This window comes from Staurois parvus, unplaced genomic scaffold (genome assembly GCF_062004578.1).
Source record: "Staurois parvus isolate SC_StPar_1 unplaced genomic scaffold, SC_StPar_1.0 ptg000410l, whole genome shotgun sequence".
NCBI lineage: Eukaryota > Metazoa > Chordata > Amphibia > Anura > Ranidae > Staurois > Staurois parvus.
Window position 1 is genome coordinate 192,960 of NW_028318206.1, and position 26,811 is coordinate 219,770.

The following is a 26,811-nucleotide window of genomic DNA, read 5'->3' on the forward strand; positions in this document are numbered from 1 at the left end:
ACCCCCCAGCATGTTATCCTATGTGTCCATGCACACATAGACTGTAATCAACATTTTTTGGCAGGGGCATTTGGCTGGAAAAAAACCCAGGACTAGTGAGTTTCTAGAGGAGTTTTTTATCTGTAAAAACGCTCTAACACTGAAAAACGCGGTAAAACTCGGTAAACCGCAGCAAACCAGCGTTTTTGGACTTTTTTCAACAAGAAAAATATTTTTTGGGTTGAAAAAAACACTAAAAATGCAAACGCAGAAAAATGCAGCAAAACGCTAATGCACAAACGCTATGAAAAGCTGAAAAACTCATGTTTATAACGTGACGTTACACAGCTAACGTTACCAGTGTTATCAGAACATCAAGTGTGCATGAGGACTTACTGAGACATCAGGGGTTTATTAACCCCCCCCCCACTGAAGCTAGACAAAGATCGTGTTACATCACCCAGGCTTCCATATGGGATCTGTTATTTGGAGGCAACAGTGAGACCACAACTAGTGACAGATCCACTGGTTTGTTTAGAAGGAGAAGCTGGTGGGCTTCTGTCATTTAGAGGCAGGAGTGCTACTACTCGGCCAATATTTGTAAACACAAAATGTCACTTTTAAAAGAATACATCCTATTGAAAAAGCAAATTCACGCACATGTTTAGGTATCTCCAAAGCATGTTATTTAAATAATTTGTAGATGTGCAATGTTGCCCTTTAAGCAGCGTTAAGGCCCCTTTCACATGAAGGGTCCAATCAGGTTCTTCTGTGAGTTGTTCAAGCGTACCTAATTGGACCCTTCATTCACTCTTATGGACCAATCTGGTCTGCTAAAAAAAAAGGGGGGTCCACCCCCTCCATCTAGGCGTACCGGATTAAGGGCAGCTGGGTTAAACGGTCAGCGGAGTCCATTTACACCCGACTGCCCATAGAGTAGAACAAGCTCTGTCTGTGTCCGCTCTGCAGAAACTGAACAGACATGGACTGGTCATCCTCCCGCTCTGCTCCGATCAGCAGGGAATCAGCAGACAGATCTCCTGCTGAACTAAAACGAGTCCGCCTTGTGTGAAAGGGGCCAAAAAATCTACTTAAATACTGTCATGCTGTATAATTGGCCCATCCGTTATGGATGAAGATGGAGGAATCCTTGCACTCGGACAGGCCAATAAGCCATCTTTTGTGGCTGCGTCCAAAAGATAGACCACTTATTTTGTGCCTTACATTATCATTTTCTCTTAATTTGTGGGATAGATTGGCAGCCAGATATGGTTTTAAGTTCCCACATACTCCCATGGCGCTATTCTTGCGAAATCCAGCATTCAGCCTGGGTCTCCATAATTTCTCATGGTGGATGAACAAAGACTTACTCTGCATCACAGATGTATGTGACCATAGAGGTGTTATGTCGCAAACTTGCTTACGAGAAATGTATCATCTCCCGAATACGAAATTGTTTATATATGCACAGTTGTCACACTTTTTGCACATCCTAAAATGCTAGTCAGATCTCACCTCCTCCACTTCAATGGAAGACGTTTGTAAGAACTTTGACAAGCACACTGGTCACATATCTAAGCTTTATAGTATGTAAACAAATAATCCCACAAAACTCTTTTTTATGGAAAAATGGGAACAGGATTTGAATGAACAGTTGGAGATGGAGGAGTGGTGCAAGTTTGCTCAAAGCTCTTCCAAATCTTTTATTAACACTTCTCACGTAGAGGCTAACTATAAAGTACTTATGAGGTGGTACATGGTACCAGCACGAGTAGCAAAGTGTGTCCCAAGAGTATCCTCTCAGTGTTTTCGAGGTTGCTGACCAGAGGGAACTGCCTTTCAAACTTGGTGATCGTGTTGGAAAGTGTGGAGGTTTTGAATTAGAGTATAATTTTGTCTATTCACTTACACAAGTGAACCTGGTAACATTTCCTCAGCAGGCCCTATTGGGACGCACATTAAAGATTACCGAGACATACCGTGTTTCGCCGAAAATAAGACACTGTCTTATATTTTTTTTTGACTCAAAAAAACACACTAGGTCTTATTTTTTAAATGTCCAGGTGTGGACAGGGGGTGCAGAGGTGAGCTGCAGGCAGTTGTTGCAGGGGTGACTTGACAGGTGAGTTTCAGACAGGGTGCAGAGATGAGCCACAGACAGGGTGCAGAGATGAGCCACAGACAAGGTGCAGAGATGAGCCACAGAGCAGGGGTGAGTTGCAGACGTGGGATGCAGAGGTGAGCTGTGGCCAGGGGGTGCAGAGCTGAGCTGTGGCCAGGGGGTGCAGAGCTGTGGCCAGGGGGTGCAGGGCTGAGCTGTGGCCAGGGGGTGCAGAGCTGAGCTGTGGCCAGGGGGTGCAGGGCTGAGCTGTGGCCAGGGGGTGCAGAGCTGAGCTGTGGCCAGGGGGTGCAGAGCTGAGCTGTGGCCAGGGGGTGCAGAGCTGAGCTGTGGCCAGGGGGTGCAGAGCTGAGCTATGGCCAGGGGGTGCAGAGGTGAGCTGTGGCCGGGAGGTGCAGAGATGGGTGGCAACTCAGCTCACCTCTGCACCTCCCCAGCAGCAGCTCACCTATGCACCCTGTCTGCAACTCACCTGACTCAAATTACCTCTGCAACACCTGACTGCAGCTCACCTTTGCATATCCCCCCCTCCCCCTCCACTGCCCTCATATGGTTAGCTAGCTTTGCAAAACACAGTTGTCATCAGCCAGCCCCTCTCTATAGTAATTTCCGTTTTGGGTTCTATCTTCCCACACATTGCACCAAGCGCACTTACTCACCGCTCCGCCTCTTCCCCACCGGCCGGCGATCACCCCTGGGGCATCGGCTTCCATGCATTAGGCTGCAGGATTAGATGCCCCTAAACACACTGCACACTGCACCCGCAGATATCTGTTCCTTCCCTGTCCCACAGGGAGTACAGAGGTACAGAGGTAGGGAGGTTCTGTGGGAGCGGATGGTGCTGTCACTTCAGCTGCACTTCTGTGTTTATAAGAGACAGTAGATATTGGTGTGCGCAGGGCCAGTGCCGGAGGTGGCGGAATGGCGTTCTGCCATGTTTCAGCTGAAAAAAAAGCCCTGATCACAACTAGGTCTTATTTTCAGGGTAGGTCTTATACTTTAACAAGTCCCAAAAATAGTACTAGGTCTTATTTTTGGGGCAGGTCTTAATTTAGGGGAAACAGGGTATTAGGAGATTGATCGCTTTTATTTTTGTGGCTGCCAGGATTTCCATTGCTAGATCTTGAAGAGCTCCTACGATCCCTGTTGAGTTAGTGAAGGCCAAGCTATCATGGGTCATGGTTAACGAACAGCTCTCGGCACTGCTGAATGATAGGTTGGAATTCTTCGATCACACCTGGGAACCTTGGATCACAAATCTGTCAACTTCTGTCTGAGAATGGAACGATAGTAGTCCTATTGGCTGGACAGGATGCACTACTCTCCTTTTTTTTTCTCTTCTTTTTTTTTCTTGCTCTTTGCAACTTCTTTCTTTCTTCCTTTTGATTTTTTTGTAATTCCTTTATTTATGGTATTTTGCATTTGAGACATAATAGCCAGAGAAAAATAAAACAACATAAAAATGTATAAAGACTACAAAGTAAATGGCAGTAGACAGGTCAAGAGAGACCAATAGTCAGGTATACAATCGTCAATACAATATAGGGCAGAGTAGGCAGGAACATATAGAGAACCGCTACATGGTACTATGTGGACCCCAGCAGTAGAAATAGTGATGTTGCACAGACAAATATCCAATTGGACAGGTCACAATAAGATCCAGACCTTCACGGAGTCCAAGACTGGGGAAAGAAAACCCCTCCCAAGGCCCCCAGAAACAAACTGAAATAACAATTTGAATACAAAAGATCCCCGTCAATTAAAAATTAACATTGGGAATTGTGGTTGCACAAAAGGGATCACTAAAAAACAAAAAGAAAAAAAAGAGACGGGAAAGGAGAAAGACGTTGGGAAAGGAATAGAGGAAAGAAAGGGAACCAAAGAAGAACCAGACGAGGAAAGACCGGAAGAAAGGGGAACATATAAAGAAAACAGGATAAGACAGATCATGCCTATCGCCCAAGGGCCCAGACAGACCCCAAACTAAACACAGCGGCTATGTCAGGCCCACGCAAACCAACCACTTCCTTTGAAACCTATTGTAGCAAAAATGCTGCTTTTTGCTTTTAAAAAAGTCCCTGACCCTTTCCAAAAACGCAGCAGCTCAAAAAAGCCTAGATATGAGCGTGTTCCATAGGAAACCATGTTAAATGCACTGTAGTGCGTTTCTGCAAAAAGCACTACAAAACGTATTGGTGTGAACGGAGCCTAATATGTATTACGCTGAGTGGAATGCATCCTTGGAAAACTCTCCATTGGAGCTAATCCTCACAATATATAGGTGTTGCATTTTTATTTGTCCCACTAACTCAGATTTTTCTAGTCAAATAGTCATACAATATTTCTCTTGTTTGAGAATACAGTGCATTCATAAAGTATTCAGACCCCTTTCACTTTTTTCAATTTTGGAATGTTGCAGCCTGATACTACAGTTGTTTAACCAGTTCCCAACCGCGCTATAGCCGAAGGACGGCTGCAGCATGGTTGTCTGGTTCTGGGACAATGTCTATGGATGTCATTCCAGAACACACCCCCTGCGCGGACACAGCTGATCATGGGATACGGTAACAGCCAATCATGGCGGCCTTTTACCACGTGATCAGCTGTGTCCAATAACACAGCAGATCACCGGTAAATGCAGTTGCTAGTTATCGGCTGCACTTTCCTCACGCTGTCACAGCATGAGGAAAGTACTGCCGATAACAAACAGTTGTCAGAGAAGTGATCAGCACTGATCATCAGGGCACTGATGATCAGTGCCCTGATGATCAGTGCCCAGCGGTGCCACCCCCCTGTGCCCATCAGTGCTGCTCACCTGTACCCATCAGTGCCACCCACCTGTTTCCATCAGTGCCACCAACCTGTGCCCATTAGTGCCACCCAGCAGTGCTGCCAATCAGTGCCAGCTCATCAGTGCCGCCTATCAATGCCGCCTATCAGTGCCTCCTATTAGTGCCCATCAGTGCTGCCTAACTGTGACACCTCATCAGTGCTGCCTATCAGTGCCCATCAGTGCTGCCTATCAGTGCAGCCTCATCAACACACATCAGTGAAGGAGAAAAATTACCTGTTTGCAAAATTTTATAATAGAAACAAAGAAAAACTTTTTTTTTTCAAATGTTATGCTCTTTTTTTGTTTATAGCGCAAAAACCGAAACACCCAGCAGCAATTAAATACCACCAAAAGAAAGCTCTATTTGTGTGAAAACAATGATAAAAATGTCATATGGGTACAGTGTTGCATGACAGCGCAATTGTCAATCAAAGTGCGAAAGTGCTGAAAGCTGAAAATTGACCTGAGCAGGAAGGGGGTAGAAGTGCCCGGTAGGCAAATGGTTAAATTAATTTCTTTCTCATTCATCTACACTCAGTATCCCATAATGACAAAGTGAAAATTTTAGAAAGGTTTGCAAATGTGTGATAAAAGAAAACCTGAAAAATCGCATTGGCATAAGTATTCAGAAAATTGACCCTGATTTACTAATGTGCATAGGCGCATTTCCGTGGTTTAAAGTCCACTTTTCATTGTAATCTGTCTACTTTTAGATGGCAAAGACATTTACTAAAGAAAACGTCTAACAAATAGATGCGAAAGCGAATTTACTAATAGCCACAATACAGGAATCCATCTAAAAAACACGCCCTAGAAGAACGTCTAACAGATTGAGAAATCACTGTAGAAACATGTTCACATTGAAATTTGCTTTCCCAAATATCTGGACTTCACTTTAAAGAATATATTACTTTTCAAAAAAAAGTTTCAATGGGTAAAAAATAGTTTTTTTTAGAGAATTCATGACTTTTCCAACGTCTATGCAGGGATATAAATGCACATGTGCAGGATGCAATTTAGTCGTCTACCGTGGGCGCTTTCTTTTTAGACGCTGTTTAATAGTAAATCTCAGTGTGGAGTCCTCTGCAATTCGGCACTCGATCGCATCTACTGTGTTTAACAAACAGCACTATTTGTAGCCAGGCATATCTTTATGTATTCTAATTTGATTTCCTTAGTTCTATTGATTCTATTTTTGTTTCTTATCCTTTATAATGCTTTTCTGTAATGGTTTTACAAATTTCAAAGATCTAGATAATATATATTTTGACAGCTGAATCTAAAAATAAAGGTCAGCAATTAAAAAATAAAATAAAAATTGTGTGGGGTCCCCTTTCCCATCCATACCAAGCCTTTCGGGTCTGGTATGGATTTAGAGGGGAAGCCCTATGCCAAAATTAAAAAAAAAAAAAATGGCGTAAGCACCCCCCCCCGAACCATGCCCTCAACATGGGGGGGTCCTTTTGGGCAGGGGGGGCTCCCCCCCAAAACACCTTGTCCCCATGTTGATGGGGACAAGGGCCTCTTCACCACAACCCTGGGCTGTGGTTGTGGGGGTCTGCGGGCAGGGGGCTTATCAGAATCTGGAAGCCCCCTTTAACAAGGGGGCCCTCAGATCCCGCCCCCCCATGTGAATGAGTATGGGGTACCCCAAAATCCATAACAGACCCTTATCCGACCATACAGATACTGCATGCCTTTAAAGATTTATTTCCTTTGTTGAATTGCCTGCTTGGTTCACACTAGATGCGATTTAAAATTGCGCTTTTGGTTGGCATTGGTTTGGTTATTGCGTTTTCAATTGTGTTTTGCATTGTGATTTCTATTGTAGTCTATATGTGAAAGAGCAACAAACTGCAGAAAAAGTAATACAAGAACTACTTGTGCTGCAGCAAATCGCGCATGTTAAGACACTCAGATTCACATTCATTAGATCCGATATCAGGTACGATTTGAATTCCCAAATCGCACTTGAAATCGTGGCAGGGTGAACCAGCCCTAAGGGCTGGTTCACACTGGATGCGACTTGGCGTGCGATTTGCATGCCCCGTGACTTGCAAACCGCTTGCCAAATTGCACCCAATGTGACCGGGGGCTAACACCACAGTCACATCTAATCTGATTTGGAAAGTGTACAACTTACAATGAAGTCGCAGGATTTCAACATTGGATTTGATGTGAACAGAGCCTATAGTGCACAAAAGGTTGCAACTTAGCCTGCGATTTGCAAAGTTGCCTGGCATGCAAATCGCATGACAAATCGCAACCAATGTGAACCATCGATGGGCCACCATGGTCACATCCAAGCCGATTTGGAAGTGGTGCGACTTACTGTGAAGTTGCACAATTTCAACATTGGATTTGATGTGAACGGAGCCTATAGCAGACAATAGGTTGCGACTTGGCCTAAGATTTGCAAGCTACCTGGCATGCAAATTGCATGCCAAATCACATCCAATGTGACCGGAGGCCACCACGGTCACATCCAAGCCGATTTTGAAGTCGTGCGACTTACACCACAGTCACATCAAGCCTAACTTTTAAAGCGTGTGACTTACAGTGAAGTCGCATGATTTCAAATTCGGGGGCATGCTGATTTCAAGTTCGATTTGCAAGACATCTGACCAGTGGCGGACTGACCATTTGAGCACTCGGGGTCAGTAGGGGGCCCCATGAAATGCCCCTGGTACCTTTTTTATAGGCTTTTTTGAGTGTGGGCAAGGACAGCGGGGCCCCATGATCCCCTATTGCCTGGGGACCCCATGAGTTGTCAGTCCGCCCCTGCATCTGACACAGATCTCTCTGCAAATCGCACAAAAAGTAGTGTATTCACTACTTTAGAAATCGGTGCGGCTCCGACCAAGTTTGAACCACATCGATATAACCGCTCTAATAGCAGTCCATCGAGTGCGACTTAGCATGTGATTTGCATGACATGCGACTTGCAAATCGTATACCAAGACGCACCCTAGTTTCGGCTATTAGAGCCGTCATATGGGTGCGTTTCTGTCTTGTTTGGAGACGCACTGATTTCTAAAGTAGTACATATACTACTTTTGTGGCGATTTGCATAGACATCATGGTGTCAGATGGAGGAGGAGCTCTTCCAAATCCGCACTTGGCTATAATTTGCTTATTTAGACTGAAATGCAGTTTTAGGACAAACCTGTTTGGGGAGGTGGAGGTGTTTTTTTTAAATGGGGGGAAAGACTTTTTTTTTTTTTAATCTTGATATTTTGATCTGGAGCCTGTTTTGTGAATAAATAATTGTGTAAATAATTGATGGTGTGTGTTAATTTTATGGCCCTGAAAATTTTGCTTGATTCATATTAACCATTTGTTTGCTGCTGTACCCTGTAAAAGCACTGTTCATTAGAAGGTAAAATCTTTTAGATTGTAAGCTCTTATGAGCAAGACAGTTCTATTTTAGCAACATCCATCCTGCTTTTTTTTTTTTTTTTACATCAAGAAATTGAATGTACCTACTTGTTGCTGCAGTCCAAATGAATGTGGAATATGTGTTTGATCAATAAACGTTTGGACTATGTATTTTTTTGGGGGGGTTATTTCTTGTTCTAGTTCAATATACTAGCACCCATAACATTTATTGTTTGCTAGCTATATAATATGCCCAAATCTAGCTTGTTAGAGCGCACATGTGCAAGTATGTCCAAACTAACAAACCAAAAGCCCCCTATGGCACCACAAGACAATGTTATGTACCAATAAATAGGTAATGTTCAATGTGCAGTTAGCTATTATTTTTCAACAATCCTCTTAACAGTAATCAATTAGGCCCCCAATTTATGTTGACTTTGGGCCTTTACCGGCAAACATATATTCGCCAATGCCATATGCTCAATCGAGCTGCATGGAAAATCCCTATGGCGCACAAATAAACGCCAAGGCGATTGTCGGAGGAGGCGCTAGAGTGGCTATCAAACCGGAAATACGTCATCACGTTTGTGGAAGGACATTTGCGCGCACCCAGAAGTGGTAGTGGGGAGTGTCGGTGGTTAGAAGAGCAGGTTGGAGATTTGGAGAGTTGTGAAAGTGGCTAATTTCTGGGAGCACATCTGAAAATGGCGAGATCACTGTTCTCTACAGAGGAGCTGATCCTCATTTGCAAAGTAAGTGTGGCCATTGCAACAATGTTCATAGAATGTGGGGGTGATGTGATAGTTTGATGCTTTTTTGGGTTTAACAGCTAATGTGCAGCTTTTGGGGGGCTAGCAGCATGTCACTTGGCGCGCTGCAAGGCAAGAGCCCAGAAAGTCAAGCTTTTCAAGCAAATCAGGGAATCAGGATGGGGCTCTGCTTCAGGTAAGCATTAGTGTGCCTGGGGGAGGGGGGACCTTGTGACTTTCCAAATACGGTAATTGCTCCAAGAATGTTTACTTCAACTCCTGAAATGGTAAAAAATGAAAAAGATACTCTAGCTAGCCTGCACTGAGAAGTGATTGTCATGATGAAATGTCAATGATTCTTTGCTCTCATTTTACAGGAGTGGTCCTGCTTGCGGTTCAAAATGAGAGAAAGCCACCTTCATGTCCTCCACTTGCCTCCTGAAATGGTAACAAATGAAAAAGATACTCTAGCTAGCCTGAACTGAGAAGTGATTGTCATGATGAAATGTCAAGGATTCTTTACTCTCAGTTTACAGGAGTGGTCCTGCTGGCGGGTCAATCTTGGAGAAAGCCATCTTCATGTCCTCCACTTGCCTTCATTTGTGGCCAGAGGATATTTTGTGGCACCAGGCAAGAACTGACATCAAGGACCTGCATAAACACCCTGGCATGCCAGAGGTGGTTTGGAAGCAGCACAGCAACTTGACCATCCCTTTCCTCTATGCTGCTTTTGGAGGTGCACAATTGCTTTTCGTTCCTGAATCAACTTGCACCGGATATCGGAGTCCCCATATTTTCCAGATATGTTGGAGCCGTGTGCTGGCAAACAGCGGAGCCAGTTTTTGGTTTGCACACAAATTGGGAGCTGGCAGCCATATCTTTCCATCAGGCCATGTATTTGCCTTTTTTGTGGTTTTGTCGAATAAAGACTATTTTTTGTTCCTTAAAGCAGTGTCATGTCCTCTTGATTTTATTTCTGAGACTTAAGATGGCCAGATAATATGCAATCTAATGAAAAGTCTGTGCAATTTCCTCAACATGTAGCTAAAGTCTGTAATAAGAGTACCTACCAGAACAATGCATTCATGTAGAGTGGGCCAGGCCCATACAGTACATAATGGAGGTTTGCTATGAAGGAACATTCACGTTTGGATACCTGAGCTCATGGTTTGGGTCCAAATATTTCCGTCCATTGCAACATATTGATTAATGCAGCTCAACATAGATCAGGCATAAAGAAAAGTGTACCTTGTCCATAGAATAGCCACTGGGAGGTCCTATCTGGGCACACAGATCTGACCTATGCCCAATTGGGTACATTCTGGAAAATGAGAATTCGGGATGCTTTATAATACTAAGGGGTTAGTTCATGCTTGCTTCAAGGGAAACATTACTAATAATTGTTGTATTTTCAGTAGAAAACGTGTCTGATTCCTAGATACATTGAGATACATAGCAGAGGTTCAAGGTATTCCATAGAAGAAGTTATTGTTCTTCCTAACTATACAGGTGGCACAGACACAAGCATACACCCAGGGCCACTGTTAGATATCACGGGGCCCCGTACAGCCTACCTGACAGGCCCCACACCACCAGAAAAAATATCAAAATTATATTTATGGTAAAAATACACCAAAAATATTATTAATGGACACAATCCCAACCAAATTCCTCTTAAATATAAATGAGTTCATAAATAAAACTGTGTGTGTAATTGAAGTCTTGGGGCTCATTCACATGGGTGCTGTGGCCTGTAGAGTGTGAATCAGTGGTTTGTTTTTGTGGCTGTCGCCGTTTGCAGGCAACATATGTTACACTATGTAAACACCGCAGTTCCTAATTTGACAGGCATGTGGGTGCAGGTGTACAGCCCTGAACACAGACAGTGAACATTCAGGGCCACTTCCCCACGCCTGCACACCTGTCAGATTAAAACCTGTGTTCATACAGCTGTTGTGTCCCCATAGTGTAACAGGTGGCTCCAACCACATGAACAACCCACTCATTCATGCTGTACAGGCCAGAGGACCTGTGTGAATGTGGCATTTTTTACCTTTTTTTCCTCAGCCCATTAATTTCAATGGGCTGCCTAACGTGTGGGAACATTGAAAAATACTGCAGACATATTATTTTAAAAGTGTGTTGGACCTAACCACACAGTAGTGTGGTGCCATGCGTTTTGGTGGCTGTGAATGCATCTGTGTTTACTAGACGTGTGGAGGTGCAATTAAGTTTGCATCATGGTACCTGTGCACATCTGCAAAGGGCATTGCATTTCTTTGCTGTGCAGGAGAGAGGTTTAAGAGGCGATAAACAAAGTTGCAATTAAATATAAACAGAAGGAAAATTGAAAGTTTCAAACTTGCCAGAAGAACAGGACGCAGGTAAGATTCACTCCCTCGCAGGGGCGGACTGACAACTCATGGGGCCCCCGGGCAATAGGGGATCATGGGGCCCCTGTGTCCTTGCCCAAACTCAAAAAAGCCTATGAAAAAGGTACCAGGCAGGGGCGGACTGACAACTCCTGGGGCCCCCGGGCAATAGGGGATCATGGGGCCCCTGTGTCCTTGCCCAAACTCAAAAAGCCTATGAAAAAGGTACCAGGGGCATCTCATGGGGCCCCCTACTGACCCCGGGCCCTCGGGCAGTGCCCAAGTTTCCAAATGGTCGGTCCGCCCCTGCTCCCTCGCCACTTTCTATTCAGTAGCCAAAATCTTAATCAAATAAATATAAATCCTCCTGCGCTTAAATGGATGATCCCTATAGCTAAGCTGCTCACACCAAAACCTAAACCAAATGAAAAAACAGGTGAAAAAACAAATAAACAAAAAATGGTGTAGCGCTGATAAATATTATACCATAAACATAATGATAAACAAATAAATAAATATATGTGCATACCACACAAAACATAAATACCAAGTGGTAGGATCCTATCTGGATCCAATGGTGAAATATTCTCTATAGTGAAACGTACCACAAAATACTGTGAAGTGAATCCACAAATATATACAACCCCATATCCCCAAATGGGGGATAAATCACAAAAAAAAATTATATAAATGGTGAATATAAGGTGCATTCCCTAAAATCAGATATAATAAATAGTGTCCCCTGACAAGGGGATAAAACTATAACTCAAAAGTGATAAGTCACCTTTAAATGATGATAATAACAAATAATTGAACATACATAACATTAAAAAATTCCAGTCCACATAAAACCAGTCCAATTCAAAAAATCACATGTGAACTTATACACGTGATCCACAAACGAAGATCATGCACGTGATGAAGTGAAACTCGTGCTCACAGCAAAGGTGTAAATATCCAACAATGGCCAGAGTGCCCCCTCACCTCCTTATGGTGACCACAAGGGCCAGCTCGCTTTTAGGATCACCCACGATCCTTACAGGAACTATTACGTCGCAGGGGAAATCACCGCACTGGGTCTCATCAGTAATAGCACTTACTCCTCCTGGGTCCACTCCAGATATAAGTACTCGCAATATCGCTCTTACTCCATCAGCGGATCATAATAATAAAACAAAGAAGATCCTCCATAGTGTAATCCAGTTTATTGCTTAAATAAATGAAAAAACACCAAAATTGCCCACTCACATATAGATCTAGGAACAATCAGCCTTTCCTCATGTAATGGATGTACTGCATGGGTATCCTGGTGTACCAAGATGGCGCCCACATCGAAAATGACGTCGCCACGCACCGGAAGTCCGTTACCGCGCAGCAACGCGTTACGTCACGCTACCCACATGACTTCATTAGTGAGTGGGCAATTCTTGGTGGTTGCGGGACACTACTTGTGCTCACCACCGCATCAGCTTGTACTGCACGTATGGGACTTGCCACGTCACCAAGTGATACTGCAGTCCTGGTATGTGAAAGTCCAGGATGTACTAGGCCGCTGGTGCTCACCAGTTCACCAAAAGGTACTGCGGCACTAGTACTGGCACTCTGCTGTATATGAGAATCATCATGCGATTGTAACATTTCAGAAACCTGGGAACGGGGTCAGGAACGCCTGACCTTAGCAGGGACCTCTTCTCTGTAGTCTGAGCCTGTCAGTGTGCCGCTGCTGTCTACAGGTTCGTATTCTGAGGTGGATTCTGTCAGAGAGTCTTCCCCTTCGCTCTCACCTGACATGCTCCGAATCCTGTAGGCCTCTTCACTAGAGTACCTTTTGTTGGACATTCTGGCCACCAAATTTTATAGATACCTAGTGCGACTCACGGGAAAAAGAGCGCCTGGCTGTCAGGGACTGCTTGAACCGCTACAAAAAAATTGTAGGCCTGATTCTGCTAACACTGCGGTTTTGTGTGCAATGTATCAAATGACAGTGATCTACTGACACTGCACTTGCTGGGGGAGAAGGGGGAGGTGGGGGTTAAGTGTAGGGGCTAAACACAGGTGCTGGCAGGTGTCGGGGCTGATTAATGCTTAATTTTTGGGGATGCTATACTAATGTGAACGCTGGTATAGTGCTGATCTGACCAAAGATATTGATCCGTTCAGACATTATACTAGCAATTGAGGTTTAATGAGTATGTGAACATGTTCCTGGCAATCAAGGGGTTAAATGTGATGACTAGTGTAGTGACCAGCAATCTGATGCTATCTAGGAGGGACGCTAACTGACACTAATGCTATCTGAAATCACTGGTAAAACGAATACAGTGATCAGTAAAAAAATCTGTACACTGTACTAATGACACTGGTGACAGGGCAATGAAAGGGTTAACTGGGGGGCAATCAGGGGGCTAAATGGGACCTAGCTGTGCTTTTACTGTAAAAGCATGCTGTTTTTATTCATGTGTATCTGCTTTCTTCTCTCTCTGGGACAGAATGTGCCCAGAGAGCACAGGTACAGGAATATCTGTGATAGGGCAGGGATCAATCATCAGATCCAGGCCGAACATCACTCGCCTGCATTTGCTGATTGATTAGTCGAGCACCGAATCATGGCACCACTGGGTCAGCAGGTGCTTATGCATGCGCCCCCCGGTCCGCGATCACGGCGGGAGTGCGAATCACGTATATATACACGTGGTTTTGCGCGGAGAGTCCACCCTGTAGCAGTAATCCTCCTATAGGGCGGGGCTAAACCAGTTAAATATAGACTATTAGGATAGTAATAAATATATTGGGACCAATTGTACAGTGTTTGGACACTAATGGCACTACTTGGACTGATCATATACATTTGGGACATTAATGGAACTACTGGGACAAATTGTTCTTCCAGGACACTAATGAAACCAAAGAATGGCTGAACACAAAAAGAAAAGAGTTTAGCGATGGGAAATAACTAAGAAAACACTTGAACCAAACTTTTTGTTTTACTGCAAAATATCTTCAATTTTAGATTTGACTCGCTTTATACTCAGTGGATGCTGTCATTACGAATCCATAGGTGGGATTAAATGTGCGTTCATTTTTATTATTAACTAAGATAAAGATAATAAGATAAAGATAAATATTTTATTTGCCATTTTATACATGGAAAAAAAATTCCCATGAAGTCAGTTAAGTATAGACCTGTCACGTAGACCTCTCCTAATCTGCACCTATTTTGATGCTAATTTGTTTGCTACGTGTCCTCCGTGTGTTTAGCAGATGCCTGAGGACAGTATGCCTCTTCTGTGAACTCTCCATGTGCTATCATATATTTAGCATTGTCTTTGTTGTTTCTTTTTTGACAGAATGAGCACCTTCCAGTTTCATGCTGCAGACTTTCTGTCTATTCAGGATGGGTGCAGAAAAACTGGAAAAGCAAAACCCTGACCAGCCTAATTTAGCATCAGCACCATGACTTGAATTTAAATATGGCATTAGGATCTTAGTATTTGAATCTCACATTATTAATCTAACAAACTGACAGATTTAAGTTACCCGTAGATTTTATTTATTACAGGTACTTATAGTATATAGCGCCATCAATTTATGTAACACTTTACATTTTTATTACACATTCACATCAGTCCTTGCCTTCCAGGAGCTTACAACCTAAGGCCCCTAACTCACATTCATACATACACATACTAGGGCCAATTTATCTACCTGTCTTTGGAGTGTGGGAGGAATCCAGAGTACGTGGAGTAAAACCACACAAGCACAGGGAGAACATGAAAATTCCAGGCAGGTAGTGCCTTGGTGGGAATCAAACATACGATATTGGTGCTGCTGAGTGGACAAGCTAACCATTTAGCCACTGTGCTGCCCAGGGATCAAAATTTAGCCAGTTCAGCATTGAACAGCCTAATCTAATTCCATCTATGGCCTTTCCTGTTTGACAGAAGTCCATCTGATGATCAACTTCTGTTGAATAGGACCGTTGGAAATTTTTTGCGGATCAGTGACTGCAGAATACAGTGGCACAGGGGGAGGTTTGGGTGGATGGGTGAATCCGTTTTTTTTTTTCAGATCAGCCAGTTGACTGATTGATGAAAAAAATAAAAAATATGGCATCTATGGCTAGCTTAACCCCAACAATAAATTACCCTGGGCTTAGTCGCCTGTAGTGGAGTAGTTAGGAGCTTGTGTGGCGTGGTCATGTCTCTGCCATTTTTATTAAGGTGGAGGAGCTGTCAGGTGCCACAGAAAGGAGAGGACAACTGAGAGGTTTCTGGTGTGCTCCCCTTTCGGAGAGGAGGTGTCCTTATCTAACATCTAACAAGAATTAAGTTGTAAACCTCAGACATGAAATATGAACAAAGCATATTCATCTATAATGTGTACATGTCTCTATCCAGAGCACTGTGTCATTTCTGCCTGCTGCTTTGTTCCTGTGCTATCAGCACATATCACTTCTGACAAGTTTTCCTGACTCCAAGAGAAAAATGGTGACAGGGTAGGGACCTACGGAAGATTGACAGCCTCAGCTCAGTTCCTGTGAGCTGTGTGGAGAAGGGGTGTGTCCCTTCTTTCCAATCAGCTCTCAGAGCTCTCCTCACTGAGCTCTACAGAGTGTACCTTCAGCTCTCCGCCCCCTGTTTTTGACAGCTCTATAAGCTTTATAATTTCATCACTTTCAACTGATGTAGAGAAGAGAAGACTGCAGATGCACAGGTACAACTTGGGAGGATCTGTTTCAACTCTGTGTATCACTTGAGGCCAGTCACTTCAGTGGGTATATGTAAGGGTTTATAATCACTAAGCTATGGACTGTTAGCTTGTTGTGAATACCTTATTGTTCTACTACTGTTATAAGATGCTATGATGTAAAAAACTGATATGATCTTCCGCAACATTATCTGAAAAATGTATTACCATTATTATGGACTCTTTGCTATATCACCAAATAAAGATCAAGAACAACAAGTAGCCTCTATGTAATGTTCTAACAGAAGTAATGAGTTAAGTACAGCCAATGCCTGGGGGCGAAGACTTGTGTACTGTACTGGTGAAGTCCTGGTTGGCTCTGGAGTGGGTGGTGATAGAGGGAAGGCTGTCCCCTGTCTGATGGTGAGAGATAACCCTCTCATGTTACAAGTGTTAGGTGGCCCAGGCCCCTATGTCTCATGGACCCCGGGCATATGGTTGGGCTTCTGGAGCTTCTATCTGAACCACAGTTTTTTAGTACTCAATGCCTGAAGGTGTCATTATGTGAAGTTACCTGGAGAATGTGAAGGAGAGTCCCAGGACTGACATCCATGCACACGGATAGTATTTGGGTTTTGGGCTAAACACCTGTGTTATGCCCTACAATCCTGTAGGTAAAGGTGGAGTCCCAACTGCACATGACACCATGTCAAAATAAGCTGGGACCCCCTTACATGCTCACCCCTGATAAATAAGTTATAAGGCAGTATTCAACCACACAGATACAAAACATTGTGTATTCTATACATAATTATATACTATGAGTCAGTCATCTGCAGCCCTTTGCTAGCCTTTATCTGATATGAGGCAATATTCCTCCCACTGACACCAACAGTGGGGCATAATTCCTGTCACTGATACTAATTATGGGGCTTTATTCCTCCCATTAACATCAATGATAGGGCACTATTCCTCCCACTATCATCAATGATGGGGCACTATTCCTCCCACTAACATCAATGATAGGGCACTATTCCTCCCACTGACATCAATTATAGGGCACTATTCCTCCCACTAACATCAATTATAGGGCACTATTCCTCCCAATACCATCAATGATGGGGCACTATTCCTCCCCCTAACATCAATAATAGGGCACTATTCCTCCCACTAACATCAATAATAGGGCATATTCCTCCTACTAACATCAATAATGGGGCACTATTCCTCCCGCTAACATCAATGGTGAGGCACTATTCCTCCCACTAACATCAATGATGGAGCATTATTCCTCCCACTAACATCAATGATGGGGCACTATTCCTCCCACTAACATCAATTATAGGGCAATATTCCTCCCACTAGTATCAATAATGGAGCATTATTCCTCCCACTAACATCAATAATAGGGCATATTCCTCCCACTAACATCAATAATAGGGCACTATTCCTCCCACTGACATCAATGATGGGGCACTATTCTTCCCACTAACATCAATAATAGGGCACTATTCCTCCCGCTAACATCAATGACGGGGCACTATTCCTCCCGCTAACATCAATGATGGGGCACTATTCCTCCCGCTAACATCAATGATGGGGCACTATTCCTCCCGCTAACATCAATGATGGGGCACTATTCCTCCCGCTAACATCAATGATGGGGCACTATTCCTCCCGCTAACATCAATGATGGGGCACTATTCCTCCCGCTAACATCAATGGTGAGGCACTATTCCTCCCACTAACATCAATGATGGGGCACTATTCCTCCCGCTAACATCAATAATAGGGCACTATTCCTCCCACTAACATCAATGATGGGGCACTATTCCTCCCACTAACATCAATATTAGGGCACTATTCCTCCCACTAACAGCAATGATGGAGCATTATTCCTCCCACTAACACCAATGATGGGGCACTATTCCTCCCACTAACATCAATGATGGGGCACTATTCCTCCCACTAACATCAATAATAGGGCACTATTCCTCCCATTAACAGCAATGATGGGGCACTATTCCTCCCACTGACACCAATGATGGGGCACTATTCCTCCCACTAACATCAATGATAGGGCACTATTCCTCCCGCTAACATCAATGATGGGGCACTATTCCTCCCACTGACTCCAACAATGGGGTGCCAATTCTTCCACTGATACCAATGATGGAGCACTATTCCCTCCACTAGTATTAACCTCTTCACACCAGCCATACACATGTAATGCCGAGGGGCCCCATATATGAGGCCCTGTTAAAACAATTTACTGTGCTGAGAGTGTGCTCCCTGCACTGTTCCAGCACGGTAGCCAACAAGGATCAGTAAGCTGCCAATGTATACTTGCGACAGACAATCTCAACAGTCACATGACCCAATGCCCACCTCCACCTCTCGGCTTTTAGAACTCTTAAAGGGCTAGGAGGCAGTCGGCGCAAAGTGGTTAATGGTGGGGCAATATTCCTTCCACTGATACCAACAGTGGGGCATAATTCCTCCCACTAGTATTAATGATGGGGCACTATTCCTCCCCCTGACTCCAACAATGGGGTGCTAATTCTTCCACTAATACCAATGATGGGGTGCTATTTCTTCCACTAATACCAATGATGGGGCACTATTCCTCCTACTAATATCAGTGATGGGGCATTACTCCTCCTCCCACTGACCACCAACCCTGAGGCCATGTTTATTCTCACTGATGCTGGGCCCAGGATGTTTTGTACCCCCACTGGCTACAATCTGGCCCCCTAAAATCTGAAGGACAATGAATTGGCCCTTTGTTTGAAAAGTTTGGAGACCTCTGCTATACATTTATACATTATATTATATATAATTATATATTTTATATTATATAATGTATAAAAACTTAACTCAAAGAAAAATTAAAAATCCACATACTGTACATTTGAATGTGCTGAAAAAATACTGTTATTTGTGCACTCATCTAATTTTTAGTCATGTATTCCTTTTAACATAAAAAAATAAACTATAAGTTCTTCTGTGTTGTTTGAGCGCTGCAAGTCAGTTCAGTTACATCCAATGGATATATACTTGAGTTATGTTATATCTGATGATGGAATGTATTTGGTGACATTTGATCTGCCTATAACTTGCAGGTCAAATAAGTCTGGCAAGTGTTGGTCCTATAGGTTGAGAGTCACATCATGGCGTTGGCACACTTTGGGAAAAAAATGGCTGTTATGAAGAAGATCTGGGCAACTTCACTGAAGTCACTAGTTGGTGGAAAATACAAGAACATTTAACGTGGACTTTAATAAGTTGTTTTTTTTTTTGCTAATTAGTGGGATCAAGATCAGCCATAACTTTATTATCACCCACCTTATATTCCTCCTACTAATACCAATGATGGGGCATTACTCCTCCTCCTACTGACCACCAACCCTACACTTTGCCAGTGGATATGGTATGTCAGAGGGGCTGAGGTTCTTGAGAAGGTCAAGGTAAAAAACAGAGGACCCATCCTATCCAGCGGCTCCTGCGGGGGTAGCACTAGAGTTATAAACAATTGTTTTTTTTATTATCTGTTTAGTTGAGTGCTACCTATTATTTTTACACAATTTATAATTTTGTTATCAGAGGTAAGCAGCTGACAGCAGAGTAATTCATTGGATGTTGCTCAGAGTTGGGGTTAATATATCAACTAATTAATATTTATTTAAGACTAAAATGTCAGTATATATATATACACCATTGAAAGCTGTTTAAACATGGGCAGCACCGTAGCTAAGTGGTTAGGAATTCTGCCTGCCAGCACTAGGGTCATTGGTTAGAATCCCAACCACAGGACTACCTGCACAATGTTTGCATGTTCTCCCTGTGCCTGTGTGGGTTTCCTCTGGGTACTCCAGTTTCCTCCCACACATCAAAGGCATGTTGGTAGGTTAATAAGCTCCTGTCTAAAGTGATCCTAATATATATATATATATATATATATATATATAAATGTTGTTTAGATTGTAAGCTGCTTGAGCAGGGACTGATGCGAAAGTACAATATACTGTATATGTAAAGCGCTGTGTAAATTGATGTTGCTATGTAAGTACCTGTAATAAATAAATTGATGCTGTCAGGAACACAGTGCTGTCTTGTCCACTCTACAGTGTTATCAGCCCTCTATAAACCACAGAACACCTCTGTGTTATGTTACAGAGATGAGAGTAGAAGGTGTTCTGTAGTCCTTACACACTTCCTAGGTTGATAATGCTGCTCATTCATAGATAGTAAGGTGCATAAAAGTGAAACCCCCCTAATCCCTGACCCCAATAATCACCTAATTTGACCCTTAAACCAACCCAACCCCCTTTGCAGCATACTCGCCAAACTGGCAACTCAAACCAAACAGGTCTGAACTGACAACTACTGGCACCAGGCTATAGATACCAGGGAAGCCTATAGAAAATGAGGAATGCACAAAAACTATAATACAGCTTCAAATGTACACATCATTATAATACAAAAGGATAAAAGACGGGAATTCTTAAACTTAATTATTCAGAGCTTTAAAGTATAACAGCTGTTAATTGTTAATGTCTTTTAAATAAAGATGAATATATATATATAATAATATAGTATATAGAAATTCACATTTCTATACAGTTTATTTTGTAGAAGTGTTAAAGCTCTCGGTGATTTTGTTTCAGTGGTTGTCAGCAGCCTTTGGTGCATATTGAGTCTTTGTATGTGTATTCTCTCCTTAGAAGGTGCAAATGCGGCATGCTAATACTACAAGAGTGATACTTGTCACCCTTCTCCCCTTGTCATGTCTCTGGGGTGGAAATTCCCAGCTGAATCCAGATCAGATTGGCTACTGTATCCTGATTGGATGAAATCAGCCCTTCTATATGTTTATAAGTCAGCCCCATCCCATGGTATGTTAGATTTGTTCTTGTACATCTGGTGACTGAGGCGAAGAAGACATGGTACCTGGTGCGATAGTCCTCCTGATCTCTACTTCATTCTGGTCCCTGGGACTGACAGTGCCAGTTGTGGTAAGTATTATACATTTGGTTTTGCCCTTTATTCTAAGGCTACTTTCACACTGCTCTGTTCAAAAATGCATCAGAACGCATATGTGATGCATTTTTGATGCATTTCTGGTTGCCTGACTCCCAGAATGCACCTGTGAAGCATGGACATATGACTCAAAAATCGCATCACAAATGCAACTGTGGTGTGTTTTGGATGAGGTTTTGACATGTTTTGCATTCATTTCAATTGAACTCTAACATCTGGCATTTTGTGCTGGCTGATCACAAAAAGATTGGGAAATTTGAGAGCTTTACTTTTGATTTCAGGTGCTTGTAGTTTTATTTTCTTCTTTGGGTCTTGCTAAAAGTGTTTACTTTTCTAAATCCCTTTTTCTGTCACTTTTTAAATAGCTCCCCCTTTTTTTTTTTTTTCCTTGTCTTCCTTCAATCTGCTAATTAAGGGAAGGGGTTAATCGGTCACAGGTGATACAGGTCTTATATAACTTGCTATAGAGCACACATTTGTGCCTGGCATTTTTTTTGCTGGCTGATCACTGAAAGATTGGGAAATGTCAAAATTTTACTTTTGATTGCTGGTGCTTGTAGTTTTATTTTTCTCTTTGGGTCTTGCTAAAAGCGGTTTACTTTTTTTAATCCCTTTTTTTTTCTGTCACTTTTTAAATCTCTTTCCCCCCTTTTTTTTTTTTTTTTTTTTTTTCCCCTCTTTAGTCTACTAATTTAAGGGGAGGGGTTAATTGGTCACAGGTGATACAGGTCCTATGTAACTTGCTGCAGAGCTCACTCTGAACTTGCTTATTCATGCCTCTATTTTGCTTGCTGGACCTTTTGACTAAGTGGAGTTAAAGTGTGGAAAACAGGAGAGTATAACAGGAGTCTACTGACCTGTAAGTGACAACTGATATTTCCTGTTAATATTGTAACTGGGATATGAGTGCTAGCAGGGTGTTAGGTTTTGTGCAGTGTACTGCATCTATGCAGCAATGGAGCAACAGCTCCAGGATGGATACCGGTGTGACAAATGTGAGCGGCTTGCCCTTCTGGAATCTTGTGTTCGAGATCTGGAGGAGCAAGTTACAACACTGGGCAGAACTGACAAACTTAAAAGGGGTCTTCTGCTCTGAGCAGGTAGCTAATGGGATTGATGTGGAGGGCGTAGGGGCTAATCAGGATTGTCAGGTAGGAAGATGGGTTACTGTAATGAGAGGGAGTGGTAGGGGCTCACAGAAAAGTAAGGCTGGGTTTGGGCACCCAAAAAGATTTGCCAAGTTGGGTGAAGATGTGGGGGTGGTAGCCCTGGATGTCACTGCTAACCCTAACAGCCTGGAGGGCAGACCATCTGGGAGGGGTGGTGAGGGTAGTGCAGGAAGGCCTAGACAGCTGGTGGTAGTAGGGGATTCTATGATCAGAAGGACTGATAGAATAATTTGTTGCCAGGATCGCCTCAACTGAATGGTCTGCTGTCTCCCTGGTGCCAGGGTTTGGCATGTGGTAGACCGCGTTGATAAATTACTGGGAGGGGCTGGGCATAATCCAGCTGTTTTGGTTCATGTTGGAACCAATGACAGAATACATGGAAGGTGGAGGCTCCTTAAGACTCAATTTAAAGAACTAGGCTGCAAGTTGAAGGGAAGGCCCTCCAAGGTGATATTACCTGTGCCATGCGCAACTCAGGAAAGACGGGAAGATTGGAGAACTCCATACATGGCTGAAGACCTGGTGTAAGAGGGAAGGATTTGGGTTTCTAGAGCACTGGGCCAACTTTTCATTGGGGTGTAACCTATATGCTAGAGATGGTCTGCACCTAAATGGAAGGGGGTCTGCTGTGCTGGGGGAAAGGCTTATGGGAAGGCTGGAGGAGTATTTAAACTAGAATCAAGGGGGGGGAGGGAGATCAGACGGGGTCATTACTTATTGGTGGATGGAATGGGGGGGGAAGCAGGCTATGCCAGATAAGGTTCCCATGTTACAAACAACCAGTGGAATTGGTACCATTTGTATGAAAATAAAAAAATATGCAAAATACATGTGAACAAGGGTTGGGAGCTTTGGTGCATGAACAGAACTATTATTTAATTGGTATTGCTGAATCTTGGCTTCATTCTTCGCATGACTGGGCCATTAATATTCCTGGCTATGTTCTCTTTCGGAGAGAGCGTAAATAGGAAAGGTGGTGGTGTCTGTGAGAAGTGATCTCAGAGCGAGTGTGAAAGAGGACCTAGTTGATGGAGAGTGTGAGTCTGAAGTATTATGAGTGGAATTGCACATGGGGGTGCATACTATAAAGGTAATCATTGGAGTTTGTTATAGGCCTCCCAGTGTTAGAGGAGATGGAAACTCTGCTCCTTGCACAGATCGAAAGGGCTGGGACAGTTATAATAATGGGGGATTTTAACTACCTGGAAACTGACTGGAGTAATGGTACTGCAGGAACAGTTAAAAGGCAAACATTTTTAAACCTACGACAGGACAGTTTTATGGTACAGTTCATAGTGGCCACAACTAAGAATGATGCTCTGATGGACCTTGTAATCTCAAACCATGCAGAGCTTATTACGAATGTCCATATAAAAGAACATCTGGGTAGAAGTGACCATAACATGATTTAATTTATTGTTAGCTGTAAACAGCAAGCACCTATGAGGAAAAATAAAAACTCTGAATTTCAAGACCGCTAATTTTCCAAGGCTGAGAGCTACTCTCCAACACTTAGACTGGGAGGGGAGGGAATATTGGCATAGATGAACACAACACAGAAATGGGAGTTCTTCAAAGACTGTATGTGAACACACTGCAAAATATATTCCCATGGGCAGCAAGTTTAAAGGGCTAAAAATCAAACCTATGTGTCTTATGGCCAAAGTTTAAAAAGCTATAGATAAGAAAAGGGATGTTATTGAATATAAAAATGAAGGAACGCTATCATCATTTAAACATTACAAAAAATATAACAGAATATGCAAAAAGGAACTAAAGGCCGCAAGAATTGCAAATGAGCGACAGATTGCAAAAGAAAGCAGGACCAACCCCAAAAAATTCTTCAAATATATTAATAAAGAGGTTCGGTCCGAGCATGTAGGCCCTTTACAAAATAATCTAGAGTGGGTCACTGGGGACAAAGAAGGCAAATGTATTTTAATACCTTCTTCAGCTCTGTGTATACGAAGGAGCACGGGGGAGCTCTTGTCCATAATGGGCATGGTATTGGCACAGCTCCAGCTGATCCACATTGGCTCGCAACTGATATGCTCCAAAAAATATTTAGACTGTATATAGGTGAATAAGCACCTGGACCGGATGGCATACACCCACGGGTCCTTAAAGAATTGAGCTCTGTCATTTCAAAGCTATTTCTAATTTTTAGGGACTCTTTAATTACTGGCATAGCACTGTTAAATTGGCGTAAGGCCAATGTGGTGCCAATATTTAAAAAGGGGTCAATCTTTACCAAGTAGTTATATAGACCTGTTAGTTTAACTTCTATAGTTGGGGAGATACTGGAGAGTTTAATAAAAGACCACATAGATGAGTTCTTGCTGGGGAAAAAAACATGAAGCCACAAACCGCATGGATTCATGAAAGGCAGAAGTTGTCAAACAAGTCTGATTTCTTTTTGAGGGGGTGAGTAAAGCCTTGGACAGAGGGGTGGCGGTGGACGTGGTATACTTGGATTTTGCAAAAGCGTTTGACACAGTTCCCCACACACGGCTAATGTGTAAGGTAAAGTCTACAGGCTTGGAAAAATCTGTATGTAAATGGATAGAAAACTGGCTAAAAGATCGTATTCAAAGAGTAGTGGTTAATGATTCATACTCTGAATGGTCTTGGGTCATCAGTGGTGTACCCCAGGGTTCAGTGCTGGGACCCTTACTTATTAATATATTTATAAACCATATAGGGTCTGAGATTAAAAATCCCATTTCAGTCTTTGCAGATGACACCAAGCTGTGCGGTGGAATAAGGTCCTTACAGGATGTCTTCAATTTACAAGCCGACCTCAATGCACTGTTTAATTGGGCAATTATGTGGCAAATTGGGTTTAATGTTGATAAATGTAAGGTTATGCACTTGGGGGCTAAGAATATGCATGCATCATATATACTGAGGGGGGGGTAACAACTGGAGTAATCAATGGTGAAGGATCTGGGGGTTCTGGTAGATCACAAGCTTAATAATGGCATGCAATGCCAAGCTGCAGTTTCTAAAGCGAGTAAAATCTTGTATTAAAGGAGGTATAGACTCCAGAGAGATATCATATTCCCCTGGTACAAATCATTAGTAAGACCTCATCTTGAATATGCAGTTCAGTTTTGGGCACCAATTCACAAAAAGAACATTGGGGAACTGGAGAAAGTACAGAGAAGGGCAACTAAACTGATAAGAGGAATGGAGGAGCTCAGCTATGAGGAGAGATTAGAGGAACTGAAATAGTTCTCTGAGAAGAGGAGATTAAGGGGGGATATGATCACCATGTATAATACATAAGGGGGGATATGATCTCCATGTATAATACATAAGGGGGGATATGATCTCCATGTATACTACATAAGGGGGATATGATCTCCATGTATAATACATAAGGGGGATATGATCACCATGTATAATACATAAGGGGGGGGATATGATCGCCATGTATAATACATAAGGGGGGGGGGGAATATGATCGCCATGTATAATACATAAGGGGGGGGGGGAATATGATCGCCATGTATAATACATAAGGGGGGGGGGATATGATCTCCATGTATAATACATAAGGGGGGGGGGGATATGATCTCCATGTATAATACATAAGGGGGGGGTGATATGATCGCCATGTATAATACATAAGGGGGGGGGTGATATGATCGCCATGTATAATACATAAGGGGGGGGATATGATCTCCATGTATAATACATAAGGGGGGGATATGATCACCATGTATAATACATAAGGGGGGGGGGGTGATATGATCGCCATGTATAATACATAAGGGGGGGGGGGGATATGATCTCCATGTATAATACATAAGGGGGGGGGGGGGATATGATCTCCATGTATAATACATAAGGGGGGGGTGATATGATCGCCATGTATAATACATAAGGGGGGGGTGATATGATCGCCATGTATAATACATAAGGGGGGGGGAATATGATCGCCATGTATAATACATAAGGGGGGGGAATATGATCGCCATGTATAATACATAAGGGGGGGGGAATATGATCGCCATGTATAATACATAAGGGGGGGGGGGATATGATCGCCATGTATAATACATAAGGGGGGGGGGGATATGATCGCCATGTATAATACATAAGGGGGGGGGGGGGGGGGATATGATCGCCATGTATAATACATAAGGGGGGGGGGGGATATGATCTCCATGTATAATACATAAGGGGGGGGGGGGATATGATCTCCATGTATAATACATAAGGGGGGGGGGGGGATATGATCTCCATGTATAATACATAAGGGGGGGGGGATATGATCTCCATGTATAATACATAAGGGGGGGGGGATATGATCTCCATGTATAATACATAAGGGGGGGATATGATCTCCATGTATAATACATAAGGGGGGATATGATCTCCATGTATAATACATCAGTGGTCCATCTAGTGAACTCGGTGTAGAGCTATTCACCCTGAGGTCATCAGAGGACAAGGGGGCACTCTTTACATCTGGAGGAAA

The 26,811-nt window shown here is 43.1% G+C and overlaps 1 protein-coding gene across 1 annotated transcript in view; it reads left to right on the top strand.

Annotated features, from left to right (window-relative positions):
- Window positions 1–22,111: 22,111 nt before the first annotated feature.
- The window catches only part of LOC149455009 (astacin-like metalloendopeptidase), a 48,229-nt gene continuing 43,529 nt past the window's right edge, over window positions 22,112–26,811 (top strand). The window contains exon 1 of the mRNA XM_089686739.1: window positions 22,112–22,201. Coding sequence (XP_089542865.1) covers window positions 22,112–22,201 — 90 coding nt within the window. The remainder of the gene's footprint in view (window positions 22,202–26,811) is intronic.